Here is a 14,895-nt window from a genome sequence, read left to right on the forward strand (position 1 = left end):
ATACTAAAACCTACTGAATTATGCACTTTAAAAGGGTGAATTTTATATGATGAGATATTATATCTCAATTTTAAAAAAGCCTTTCACATCCTGGCTCTAACTGGCAGAGCAGTTAAAAAAGGTAATAATAACTTAGAATCACAGACTTTGTTGAAAATATCATTGTAAGTAAACTTTAATAGAGGAAATTGATTAAAAGCTAATTATTCTTAACCCTACTTTTTAAAAAAATTTGTTTGCTTGCTTTAGGGGGGAGTAATTAGGTTTGTTTTATTTTATTTTTTTAAGTGGCAGTACTGGGGATTGAACTTAGGACCTCGTGCATGCTAAGCACGTACTCTACCACTGAGCTAACCCTCCCCACAACCCTACATTTTTATATCCTTCTCCTTTATTCACTAACTTGATATTTTCTCTTTGTTTAATTAATAGCTAGTTTTGTGTTATTAATGCTACTTTACTCTTAAATGATGAAACACTGGAGTGGGGGAAGGAGACTGGGTGGTAGTGATCTATGGTTTCTCTGCTCCCAGTCAAATTGTCTAGCCTTAACTTCACTGGTTGCAGCAAAACAGGAGGAGACCTAATAAGTGAAAGAACCCATATATCTGATATTTTTCCCTCTCACTGTTGCTAATACTTGGGGGCAGATGTTCTTCTAGGATCTGGGGCAGAGAGATAATTAAGAACCTAAAATTATTTGCTATAATAATTCTTGGATCTCTAGAATTTCTGGTTCCTAAAGTTCTTCTTAATCTGTCTTTTGTCCTCCTTCTCTCCTTCAGGAATTATTTCAAGTAGAGACTGCTCATTACAGAGCATAAGAATTTACTTTGGCCTATAAATATGTTAAGACATGTTAGAAGGAATATGGAGTTTCCAATCCATTGACACTGCCGTGTTGAATGTCAACGAATACACGGTGGCAGCACTATAAAATATCTTGCCCCAGTGTCTTTGTTGGGGGTATATGTGTATATGATTTCTCAGTAATTTTGGGTGAGGACTGAATTCACAGATGTCAGAAGGGAAGGCTGGAATTGATGGTTAAGGACCCTGGGGATAAGCCATTATGTTACTAATTCAACAGCTGATGGAACTACTGGATGCCAAAATGTCTTTGGGATGCCTGGTTTTATAGGGGAGAATCGCAGCATGTTTACCTGCTGATGGAATGATCGAAGGGGAAAAACTGATGACTGCAGAGGAGAAAAGGGTCAATCACTGGAGGAGTGTCCCTAAGTTGAAGGGAGATGATGGGATCTAGAGCACAAGTACAGGGGTTGGCCTGAGACAGGTGCCCAGACCATTCATGCACAGTAACAGAAGGGAAGGGAGAGTAAACAGGTGCTGATATGGCTAGGTGGGTGGCTACAGGTCTCCACTCATTGCTTCAGTTTTCTCAGTAAAATAGGAAACAAGGTCATTCGTTGTGGGCAAGGATGGAAGAGGAGGTGTTAGAGGACACAGAGGAAGCTATGAAAGTCATGTACAGAGTGGGAAACTGAGGGACCAGGGAAAGGTAGCAGGACTGCCAGAGTGCTAAAGGCCCACTGGAGGTTGGTGGTCATGAATTTAATGCAAGACCACTCAGTTTGGTTGTGTGATCTTCTCCAGCCAAGGTCAGCAGCATAAATAAAAGCTCAGAGTAGACAGAGAACACAATTTAACATGAGTTGGGGGTTTTCCAGGTGAGTACCATGAAATGAGGGCAGGACAAGGCAGCTGAGAGTATATTCAGGGAGTGATTTTAATGATGAACCACGGCAGTGATTGTCAAACAAGATCATGCATCAGAATCACCAGAAGAGCTTGTTAAACCACAGATTGCTGGGCCCCACCCTCAGAGTTTGAATTTAGTAGACCGGAGCTGGGGCCTGAGAATGTGAATTTCCATGTAGCTCCCAGGTGATGCTAATGTTGTTAGCTGGGAACCATACTTTTAAAACCAGTGACATAAACACAGGGCCAGAGAATACGTAGCTATAGAGGGGAAGAGGACAAGCTCACTGGAGAAGAAATCAAAGGACTGAGAAGCTTGCGTATTGGATGCCTCAGCTACTGAAAACTTGTCTACTGAAGAACTGTAGCAAGTAGTACTGGAAAATGTCACATAGCCAGGAACTAAAATCTTCAAGAAATAAGGGAAGAGACCTAGGGGTGGTAGACGACTACAATCAGGAGGGTTAGTGGGTGGTGAGTCTAATGACATTAGTTCAAAGTTGGGGGAGGATAGTTTCAGAGATGTGGCAAAAAAGAATAGTCTGGAAGTTGCAATGAAATGCATGAACACTTACTGCCCTCTCCAGATCTAGTAGGAGAGGGATGGAGTGGTAAAGAAAAGTGCCACCATTTCACATGGCTCTAGTATCCTTAGGGAGAGATGGGCTTCAGTTAGAACAAGAAGGTAAAAGGAATGTTTAGAAAAGAGTTTCACGACCTAGGACATTTTGCCAGTGAATGATGAAGAGGGCGAGAAAGGATTTCAAGGTTGGACTTAGAAAAGGGAAGAGAAGAGTGAGGAGGAGAGTGATGATCTGGACCCCTAGACTTCTTGTGGTGACTGATGTAAATGGGGATGAAGGGCATGTTAGATTAGTTCTGATGGTCTTAGGGCAGAGAACAGTGAAGGTGTGTATCAGCAAACCTGTGAGGGGGACCTGAGGGCTTACCAGGAGCAAGCCAAGTTCTGGGAGCTCCTTTTCACTCCTGTCAAGGGAGGCTGGAGGGGGCTAGACTTATCAGAGCACCAAGATATCTAGATCTCATATTTTACTTCAAGAGGAACATGCATAATTTGAAGCATATCTTCCCCATTTTTTGTGTGCACACAAACATATTAATAACAAAAAGGGATCACTTTGGTACGTGTTTTACAATTAACATTTTAAATAATCTATTTTTGACCATTTTTCTACATTAGTACATGCATATCTACCGTGTTCTTTTGAATACAGGTGGGGACATATCTGAGGTAAGTGATGCTGATTAGTTAAAAAGGATAGAGATGCAAGAGGACTTGACCTCAGAAGACATTAATAGTGGAAGGGAAATATGGGCTGAACTCATTCTGTAAATTTATATTTGCCACAGGCCAGGTCCTTTTACTTTTATTAATCTACATGGTGGTTAAATGAAGTAAAAGGAAGAATGGTTTCCTACTGTATTCTTGGGTGTTTTGATTTCCATTTAAATATTCCCAGCACTGGACTCAAAAAACCATCAGCACCTACTGGGGGAGAAGCTGGGGGAAAAGAAACATTTTCCCTCCATGAAATGACTGGTTAATCTTAATGAAGGCCTCGATTCAAACTTAGAAAGTAAAAAGAGAAAAGTACTTATTAAGTGCTCCAGAAGAAACTTTTAATAAGGTTCCTAAAGTGTGCTTTGTTATAAGTTTATTTTCATAATTATTCTGCATTTAAATATACATATGAAATTATTCAACATAATATCCAAGCTTTGAAAAAGCCAAAATGTTTTATCAATAACTTAGGAAGGTCCTTTATTCCTCTGGAGTGATATCTCAGACACATACTCCTAATCAGGGTCAGGAAGAAACAAAGTGAGTTCTAGTAGCAGTGCAAATCCTACCTGCCTTGAAAGATTTCTCTAATCCCTCTTGGACATTCAAAAACCAAACAGACGAAAAAAAAAAAATAAATAATTGTACTGAAATTAAATGGCCAGAAAAGTTCTTTTCCAAACTAAATCCATGAGGATGAAGATTGGACTTCTAAGAATGAGGAAAAGGACAAGGAGATGTATAGGTTTCCCTTAAAGAAAAAGGCTAAATTTTCAGGATTTAAACAAACAGCTAGTATGTGAAGGTACTGCAACAGGGCTTGAGGGTGCAATGGTGAATAAGAGCGAACTCTCTCCTCAAAATGCCCACAGTCTATAATCAAGAGATTTCCATCCCTTGATAAGGTAAAAAGACCTATACTCTTAATGGGGTTCTCCCCTCGTGCCAGGAAAGGTGATTGGACTTTATCTAGGACACCATAGGTTTTTAGGTGTTAAAAGCTAGAGGAGCGAAGAGGCCAGAGCTCCCCGTGCGGTATCTGAGTCTTGTTGAGGCACCTACTCAAGTCCCAGAGGGAACCTCATGTCAGGTCCTTTTGCATCCATCCTAGAGAAGCCAAGGGCAGGGAAAGAGATGGCCTTCATGGGAAAGAGATGGCCTTCATGCGAAAGGGCAGAGTTTCCACTTGACAAAGGGGCACAGCAGACAAGCAAAAATTTGTTCATTTGATTATTCATTCATTTAACAAATACTTACTTAATGTTACCATTTGCTAAATAAAGGCCAATAGAAGGTAACGGCCCAGGCAAAGAATCCTGACAGGGATTCACAAATCTCTCTACATATTCTTATTTTCGTACTTCATTTTTATTAGGTGTACGTTTGGAAGCTGAAAATTACAATTTTGGAGACTGAAGTGGTAAAGGAGAAGATAAAGTACAAATTAGATTGTCAGATAGACTGTCTGCTTGAAGTCTGACTTAAAAACTGCAGAAAACTGATGGGAAAGGGGTCCCATCCTTGCAACCCTTTACCTTATTAGTGTGAATTCTACTCACTTGGAAGTCACAATAATATAAGTAGAGCAGTCTGATATTTCTGTTTATACTCTCTTGGAAGGAGAGTTCTGTTAAGCCAATTTCATTTGCCCTTGATCGAGATTAGACTACCACAGAGCTTAGGTTTGAAAGAAGTAATGGATTTATGATCTATCTATCTAGTCTCTCTTACTGGATTTGCCTGGGACCAAAAGCTTATGTTTGTAAGACAGATGGAGAAGATTAAGGTATATTTTGATGTCTTGGAACAGAGTGGAAATAGTCCAAGCCAGTGTGAGAAATAAACCTCTCACCTTAGTATCATTAACACTGTAATAACACCAACATCTAGGACCTTAAGTAAATTAATTGGATAAGAGTACGGTATCCATATACAAATACTATTTCCTCCAGAGAAACTTTTTTGAACTTCATAAGCTGGGATGTCTCTCTCCCTCCTCTGAGCTCCTGTAGCACTCCATTTATTTGTCTCATGCAATCTGTTCTTTCTACTTTGCATCACAGTAAATAGTTCATTTCCCCTACAAGACTGTGGGCTCCACAAAGGCTTATCATGTCTGATTCATCTTTATCCCCAACTGTGTGCTGTACATAGTACATGCTTAAACTACTTAGGAACTATCTATTTTTAAGCATTTTAGCAGCCTTCTTTTTGCATACCAATAATATATTAACTACACCAAAATAAATTTCTAGGCTCAAGATGGAGCCACTACTGCGTGGGGTGCACGCAGTAAACCACGTCAGCAAACCAAACTTGAATACCTTACATGTCCCTGTAAATGCTCCACGTGACCAGAAACACAGTATAGTCAGTCAGCTAATCCCTAAATGCCAATGGCTTTCTCACCCCGAACAAGGTACACTATGTGGCCCCAGCCAATTAGACATTTTCTATTTGTCTCTTCCTTGTTCTTTCTTCTTTACCCTATAAAGGCTTTTTGCCTTCCACTCCATTTTGCCATTCTCCTAAAGGAGACTGTCCACTTTATGAAGGGTTAAATAAAGTTTGTTATCGCCTGATGCCTTCTTTTTTCATTTGCCAACACCTATAAGTGATCTTTTACCACATTATTGAAATAGGTCCAGCTAAATTTCATTCTTGGCAATACTTAGACAATAGTTTAATCCTTTAATCTTGAAATTAATGCTACTTCTTAAAAACATTAAACATGAAGATTTCAATTTGTACTTTTTGATAATTCAGACAGATTTCCCCCTCAATTAGCTGTAATTAGTTGAAATTTGTAATGTTTCACTAGACTTACATATCATAGTATAGCTTTAAAAAAAACCTTCCTCCTTATTTACCTTAAAATTTTCCTCTTTCACTGAAGCACTCTCCCCCCTGCCCTCCAGTCTTTCAATTGGGACAGGCAGTAATGGATTTTTTTCCCTAGCTTTGTTTTTACTAAAACTGAGTAAAAATAAATGATTTTCAGGGGAAGCTAGGGTTTGTTATTTTAACCTGTGAATAACAGCTAACAGACTATTGCCCCATAAGGCTAAAAACAGATAAAAAATGACTGTAATACCATCTGCCGGTGGTAATAAAACACAGAATTAAGATATTACTTATTATGTGAATTACCAAAGCAGTATAGTTTTTCTAAGTGTTTCTTAAAAAATTATTATCTCCCATGTCAAAACATATCCTCAGTAATTCACTCATTTTGTAATTATGAAACCTTTTGAAATCTCAGCCACACCCTGTTTCTCTCTTCTGCAAGCTGTTCTCTCTCTTTTTTTTTTATTGAAGTATAGTTGATTTATCATATTATATTAGTTTCAGGTGTACAACATAATGATTTGATATTTTTATAGGTTTTACTTTATTTAAAGTTATTATAAAGTTATTAGCTGTATGTCCTATGCTGTACACTATACCCTTGTAGCTTATTTATTTTCTAGCCAGTACTTTGTATCTCAATCTCCTGCCCCTATCTCATCCCTCCTCCCACCCTTCTTCCCACTGGTAATCACTAGTTTGTTCTCTGTGAGCATGTTTCTCTTTTGTTATACTCATTTGTTTGCTTTAATTTTTTAGATTCCACATATAAATGAAAACATACTGTTCTCTCACTCTTGTTCAACTCATTTCACGCCCATCTGCACATCTCAGCTATTCTGGAATCTACAGGGTTGTTTCCTGTCACTTAGAGTCTTTGTGAAAACAGCATGTACAGAGGCAAATACTCACTTGTTGACCAATGATATAGACAACTTGACAGTGGGAGAGAGAGTTCATGAGCAAAGAAAGGAAAAAAGAACAGAGTAAGACATGGATGAAAAGGAAGCTCTTTTAAGTGGAAAAGTCAAGAGATAGGTAGTGACTGGAGAGGGAAGGGGAGAAAGTTATGTAGTTCAGAACCCACGATCAGAACTCACGACGAAGGACTGTGAAAACTCTGGGCTTATTTATTTTTCTATTTCTACTGGCACACTGTTCGACTGCCATCAACCACTGGTAGTTTTTGCCACTGATATTTAATTACATTTCCAAGATTTCCAATGCCTTTAACAAAATATCACATGGAGTCTTATCTAAAGTCTGTTTTGTTGATCTACCATGAAATAATATCTAGACTAGGAATTAGCAAACTTTTTCTGTAAATGGCAGATAGTAAATATATTAGGCTTTCAGGTCTCTGTTGTAACTATTCAGCTTGGTAGGCAGAGCACAAAAGCAGTCACATAGACCATATGTAAATGAATGTGTGGCTGTGTTCCAATAAAACTATCTACAAACAGAGGCGGCAGGTCAGATTTGGCCCATGGACCACAGGTTGCTGACCCCTGATCTGGACCAATATCCTCTTCAGCAATCTCTCAACATCCTCTTAGTATTTTCTATTTGACTCCTTCTCCCAATGCAGGTTTGAATTATATTTCTGGACAACAAATATCTGGACAACAAATACAGTTCACTCTTGAGAAATTATTTTGAAATACATATTAAAATATTAATGACACATAATATTGTCAAGTCAATCTTTCTTCTCAGGGATAATCATCAATGTCACATAAAAGCACTTCCTACTTGCCCCTTATGTAAATCTTTTAATTGAAATGTTTTCAACAATGGGAAAAAATTTGACTGCCCAAATTATTTTTTAAAAAAGCAACTTAATTTAAAATTTATTATTCTTTAAAAAATATTATTCTTAAAAAATATACTGTGGGACTCCTCTGCTTTAAAGTCTTCTTTAGCTCCCCAGTCCCCTAGAACAAACTCTTTAGCACAGCATATAAGGTCATTCAAAAGATGGCCCCAACCTCTCTTTCTGATTTTATTTTCTACTACTTTCTGTTCATTTCTACTATTTTCTGTTCTTTCTATATAAGAATAAAAACATGACCGACAATACTGTATAAAAGCTTACAGGAGATAAACACTGACACTTCAGGAAGCAGTTACCTCTGGAAAGGGGAAAAGATACTGGGAAGGGGAACCCTAGGGATTGCAACAATATCTGAGGTGATTTTTTAAAATGGTGATATTAATGAAAATATTAAATAAAGCAAAGATCTGAAGCAAAGCTATGGCAAAACGTTAAGATTTAACACTAAGTTGTGGGTAATGAGTGCTTTTTGTATTATTCACAATACTTTTCTGTTTGTTTAAAACAGGGGTTGTAAATTACAGTCTGGGTTAAATCTAGCACACTGCCCATTTTTTAAGGCGTGGAGCTAAGAATAGTTTTACATTATTACAGAGCTGTTTAAAAAAACAGACTATGTGACATAGACCTTGTAACCTGCAAAGCCTAAAATATTCACTCTTTGGCCCTTTACAGAAAACGTTTGCCAACTCCTGATTTAAAATATTTCATAAGAAGTAAAGAAAGATTTTAAAAAAAGGTAGGAAGGTAACTGAGTCATGGAAGAATGGTTTTGTTTTCTTGCATTAAGTATCTTCCTAAATTAAACATTTTATATTACCTGTCTCTTTAATTTTTCATGAATTACTTCTTCAACTTTTATCAGGAAATCTCATCATCTTACCGGGGGTGGGGGAAACCATGTATGGTGACAGATGGTAACTAGACTTATTGTGGTGATTATTTCAGAGTGTACACAATTATCAAATCATTATGTTGTACACCTGAAACTAATGTTATATGTCAATTATCCCTCTATTAAAAAAATATGTACCTCTGGGGGAAAAAAGAAGAAATGTCATAAAATTTTATTCTACGATTTTGGAACTTATTTAAAAGACTTATGGGAGAGTTTTTTAACACGATTTTTGTTTCGGTCCTTACTTGTCAAAAAACTGGGAAGCTCACTTAGAGCCCAGTGTGTCGTTTTTATGTAGCTGTACTTAGACTGGGGACCTGCTTAAGAGCTGTCGGCCGGGGACACAGGAGAGAGGCTGCGCAGGACCTGCTCCTGGCTTTCGGTTGACACTTTCTGCTTTCTGCAGCCCACCTCTTCTAGAAGAATTCTGTCTCCTTTTTTCACAGAACATAATGGGACAAGAGGGTTAAATAAAATTCAAAACACTGTATTACAGTAAGCGTTTCTGGCTGTACTGGTTGTGAGACATTGGAATATGTTATCAGAGAAGGTATTTTTTTATGGGTAAAATAGTGAGATAATACATCTAAATACTTTAGCATGCCTCAGATCACAAGGACTATTAGATGTAATTACCATTTTGAGGTTGCAAATAGCTATTTTCTTTTCTTTATAAAATATTAAGCACATCACTATTGCCTGGGTACATGAAAGAATTTTTCTTATTTTTATAATAAACTTCCACTGTTTCTCACCCTAGCACTGACCTACCTTAACTAAAGATATTCCCATTTGTGAATCAGTGGGTGAGGAGATTTCACAGAAAGGCTCAGTGAGCAACTGAGGATGTTGAGCCCCAAATTACATAATAACCTTAAGTATATATTGCTTTAAATTTTAGTGTCTAAAAATGTGCACAGGAGAACAGCCACAAAACAAATATGGAGTAAAAATTATTTATCTGATCACAATATGCATTTTTTTCCTACTCCAATGAAAATATTAATGAGAACGCTAAAATAATAAGTAGCTTGTTTTTTAAGCTGGCCACGTTTATGCCATCTCTAATATCCATTAGAAAAATCTACTATATTAAAGACATGCAAAAAGGCATAAAATATGACAAAATACTTGGGACCCATCACCAGATTATGAACTAGAACTACAATATTACTGAGGCCTCTATGTACACTTTCTTAGCTCCATCTCTCTTCCTTCCTCTAGGGATTAATCATTGTTCTGAACACTATATTTGATGTATCCATGTATTTCTTCATACTTTTTGTACGAATGTAAATATCTCTAAATAATTCATAACATTATTTAACAACCTGCTTTGTTGATTTGGCTTTATGTCTGAATTCATACATGTTGACATGTATGGTATATTCATATGTAGAGACAGTGCTCACCAAATATTCTATGTGCTCCCCTACGATTCTCAGACCTTAGGCTGGAATCACTGGACTGAGCAGATGGGAAGTATGTCATGTGTGGGGCAAGGCAGTTAAAAGCACCACCTTTTCTTCCCCTTCCTCAGTGAACTCATAAGCCACATATTCTAGGTGGGGCAACGGGGCAGCTGTAGGAACATGGAGCATCCCTGAGTGAGGTGGAGCAGAGCCTCTTACTAAGCCACACTGGACATACACAATGAACAGGAACAATCCTGTTGTGCTAAAGCATACACACATACCTACAAATGGGCGGTTAACTTCCTTTGTGGGATTATTCAAAAGCAATGCTATCAGTAGCAGGGTAGATTCAAAGGCTTTTGAAAATACTTCTGTCCTATGACTCTAGGTTGCTATTTATTCTCAATTGCATGGTGAAGGAAATCTCATATACTCTAGTCTTTACCTTCTTTGAAATATCTACTGCACTAACAAAACCTTCATAGATGTGCTTACACGTCTGGGTACTGTTTCTGGTATGTTAGTTTTGTTTCCCCAACTAGACTTTAAGCTCTTTAAGAGTCATGTCTACTCGAGGGGTGGGTATAGCTCAGTGGTAGAGAGCATGCTTAGGAGTCCTAGGTTCAATCCCTGGTACCTCCATCAAAAAAAAAGAAAAGAAAAGAAAAGAAAAAAGAAAAGTTATGTACCCCACCCAGCATCCTTGCAGTCTATACAAGCATACAGTAATGGGTGGCCTACTGGTTGACTGAGGAGGGTGAGAACTAATATTAAATGTCTACTTTGTGTAAGGAACTTTACTTGTGTTTCACATAAGTTATCTTGATTATTATTTCCATTATATAGATGAGCATATTAAGGCTAAGTAACTTTCCTTGGGTCACTGAACCTAGGAAGAAAATAAAGGCTATGGGGAAGACAGTTGAAGCCAGTCTCCCTGACACTAAAGACTTTGCCCTTTAGTTTTTTTCACTGAACTTAGTGAGACCATGCCTAGTGTAGGGCAGGAGCTTTAGCAGAACATCAAATGGATAACAAAAATTAAAAAAAAAAAATTCGCAAACATTAGAACATTTCTTTGGAGAATGCAGATTGTTGGGTCTTACCTTGATCACCTCTGGGGTCTGCTGAATCAAAACCACTGAAGTAGTATCTTTGGCTTTATCACCAACAGGACTTCTACAGCCTGGTAAATTGGCCTGGGAGGGAGTTGTCAAGGTTTCCTGTAGAATCTGCATCATTTCTTTTTCTTGTGATAGGCTCCCTCTGCCTGATTTGCATTCAACCAGTTCTTGAGCAAAGTCTTCAATGCTTTCTAGAATTCGCAGTAAGAGGGCGCGATCTTCTTCCTCTATTTTGTGTCCATTGGTTTCAATAATCCTTGTTAGACAGGAAGGTGAGACTTTTTCCGTGGGTGAGGAGACTTTAGATTTAGGCTCAAGATCTACAGGGAACTGACCAGTTAACTGACTAGGACTATTTAGAGAGTTAGAGCTTTTACCTTTGGCAAGAGGCTCTCCTAGAGAGGTCTCCATTTTCTGTGAGAAAGATTCCAAATCCATTAACAATTTATCTATCTCTTCCTGACTGTTAGGATTCATAAAATCTCTGTGGTTTCCCTCTTCAACTTTAGGAACTTTTGATTTAGGATCTTCCTCAAGTAGATTAACAACTGGTTTCTCAAATATCTTACCAATTTCATTTTGCATTGAGGCAGGACCTTTTTTAAGATGAGTACCATGGTCTGAAACTTCTTCTCTGTCTTTGTGTACCTTTAACAACTCCTGACTGGGTCCATTCTCTGTCCTCTGCCCTTCATCTAATGTTTTCTTTCCATCTGACTCTTCTTCAATGTAAAGGGTTTCCATTAGACCACCAGAAGAAACATTTTCTAAAGGGTTCATGGTTAATGACTGTGCTTGAGGTTGCGCATCTTTTAGAGTTCTGGGATCACTTATCTCTAAATTATATAAGGAAGTCGTAGAGTTGTCTGGAATGGATTTTGCCCTGTCTGTTTTCCTAGAACTGTGCTTGTCATCTTGCAGTTCTATAGTCTGAAACTGTCCAGGGTCAGGGGCTGAGAGCTGGACAACATCTTCATATTTAGGGGGCTGTTCAGTGCCAAATACTGGGGAGAAGGGAGTCAGTTGTAAACTAGGCATATTACTGACCAGTTCTGTTAAATCTATAGCCTCATTATTCCCAGAATGCATGAACTCAAATGGTAGCTTTTTCAGATAGGATGCTAACCTGGTCATTACATTCATATAGAGAGTTTCAGAGCTAGAAACTGCATCCTTACCATTTCCTTCACTGATGCTACTCCCTGATTTTTTCTTTATGCATTGTTTTATGATGTCTGTGCATTTTTTCAAATCCTCAGAGCATTTCAGCAAGATGTCTAAACACATCTTTATGTCTGTTCCAGAAGAAAAATTATCTATTTTATGTTTTTCCAAAATCTGAGTAACCAGGTCTTCTTCAGAGAAGTTGTGAAGAAGCATTGAAGTCAGGTTTGTATCAAGTGAGTTTCTATGGGATAAAGATTTTTCCTCAACTGAGGAACTCCGGAGTAAACCAAAGGATGGGGAGTTCCCATCATTGTTATAATGGCCACAGAGCAAGTCAATATCAACTGACCTCCTATTAAATGAGTCAGACTTAACCTTCCTTCCCTTTTTGTAAGCTGCATGATTAGAGTTTTTGAGTTTTTCAAGGGAAAATTCTTTTATTTTCCCACTGGCAAAGCTGATTGCTTCTCCTGCAATGTCCTTTAAGTTACAGGTGTTCTGAAATGTAGATCCCTTCTTGACCCTGGGTATGCCTGTGAGGGCCTGATGGGGATAGTCACCTTCAACTGAGGAAAATCCATTTTCATGGGGTAGAAATATAGAGTTCAGATCTGCATCTTTGAACTGAGACACAGGGATGTGCAAGAGGTCTGCACAAACACTATGATGTACCACAATGCAGTCAACCCCATGTGTGAAGGTGTGGCAGGATCCAGTGCAGTAATGTATAGCTTGCTCAAAACGCCGGTCTATCACCACGCTGCTGTAGTGGTTCACAGTACTAACCACAAGTCTGTAAGTTGCTGCCATCATACCAAATCCACTTAGTGGTGGGATGTGGAATTTTCTAGAACTTGTTTCAAGTAAATTCTAAATGACACTCAGCTGAAAATATATTTGATGCCAATGTTCAGTGGTTTCTTGCAAATATAATGACTTTTCCCACAAAGGGAAACCATCTAAATTTGAGGTTTGGTAACTGTCAGGATACAGTAGCTTTTGCACATGCGTGCTTGTATTAGCAAGTCTAATAATTTAATAATTGTGCTTTTGAGTTTTATTTAGTAATATCATGATACTTTAGGTTTATTTTTAGGAATAAATTTTAAGAAGAATAAAGAACATTCTCGGTTCTTCAGCAGTTGTATGACACAGACATGTACAGTCATAAATTTACTGTCATGAATCTCAGTTGGTAACATTGAAGTATTGTGAAAACTGAGTCCTCCAAAGGTTTAAATGATCCATTCTTCTGTGAATGACAGAGAAACCTGTAATGAAAAAAGAAAATAATTAAAAGTGAATTTTGATCTCTTAATACTGAGAGAACCTTTCCTCTTCCTTTGCATCCCATATACAGTTAATCATCGAGCCTTATTCTTTGCTACATTACTGGTGGCTTATCTTTGAATCATGCCTTTGCTTACACGCCCTACACTAGTATTACCTCAACTCTGCCTTATTATGACTACCTCCCAGTTGGCATTTCTTTTTTTTTAAATTTATTTTTTATCTTTTGTGGGGGGAGCTTTTATCTTTTGTGGGAGGTAATTAGGTTTACTTACTTACTTATTTTTAGAGGTGGTACTGGGGATTGAACCCAGAACCCTGTGGATGCTAAGCAAGCACTCTACCACTTGAGCTATACCCTCTTGCCAAGTTGGTATTTCTTATCCCACCCTCCTTACTACCTTATGTGACACTAATTAGCTTGGATTTAGACAGCTTTCTTGCCCCTCACAGTTCAAGAACTCACACTACTGATCTCCATCATGCATTATGGCAGGCCTAGCTCCTTGGACTCATTTTCAAGACTTTTAACATCTGTTCCCATCCACCTGTAATCTTATTTTCTGCTACTGCCCTGAACCAACATTTTGCTTCTATCAATCCAGTCTTCTTAAAGACGGCCAACACATAGTGCTTGTCTAGATTGTACAACCTCCTCTACACTTGGAAATCATTCCATCATCTTCTCTTTCCTTACTATCTAAGAGAGAGAAAAAGACAACCATTATTACTGTTCTTGATCTCATCCTTTCTAACCCTGCCACATGCAGATCACTCTCTCTTGTCATTAAGTGGACAGAGTTTAATTATTCTCTTACTCTAAAAAAAAAAAGGGCTTTAAAATCATGTAAGTTGCTTTCAAAAAGGTTCAATCAATGTACTCACTCAGTCAATAAATACTGAGTGCCTACTATGTGCCTACTACTTGCTGAGTGTTAGGGATACAGCAGTCCTATGGAACTGTCCTTATGGAACTGACAATCCAGTTGGAAAAAGAAAAACACATATATGAACATATAACTTAGATGGTGATATGTGCTATAGAGAAAAATGAAGCAGAGAAAGTGTCCAGAAAGGATGAGAGGGTGCTGTGTTACAAAGAGCAGTCAGGGAAGACCTCATCGACCTCTGATCAAAGACGTGAAAGGAGAGGGAGCAGGCTGAAGAGGTATTTTGAGCTAAGTCATCTCAGGCACAGTAACCATAAGCACAAAGGCCCTGGGTGGGAGCATGCTTGATTTACTACAAGAATGACAAGGCTAAAGTGACTGAAGCAGGAAAAAGCAAGGGGGCAG

General features: G+C 38.2%; 1 protein-coding gene across 5 annotated transcripts in view; it reads right to left on the reverse strand.

The window, feature by feature from the left end:
* PPP2R3A (protein phosphatase 2 regulatory subunit B''alpha) overlaps window positions 1-14,895 on the reverse strand; it is a 148,370-nt gene that overhangs the window by 88,814 nt on the left and 44,661 nt on the right. For all 5 annotated transcript variants that reach the window (XM_032488015.1, XM_032487996.1, XM_032488003.1 and 2 more), the window contains one exon: window positions 11,126-13,581. In XM_032488015.1, the coding sequence (XP_032343906.1) occupies window positions 11,126-13,123 (1,998 nt within the window). In that variant the 5' untranslated portion in view covers window positions 13,124-13,581. The remainder of the gene's footprint in view (window positions 1-11,125; window positions 13,582-14,895) is intronic.

Source organism: Camelus ferus, chromosome 1 (assembly GCF_009834535.1).
Source record: "Camelus ferus isolate YT-003-E chromosome 1, BCGSAC_Cfer_1.0, whole genome shotgun sequence".
Taxonomy (NCBI): domain Eukaryota; kingdom Metazoa; phylum Chordata; class Mammalia; order Artiodactyla; family Camelidae; genus Camelus; species Camelus ferus.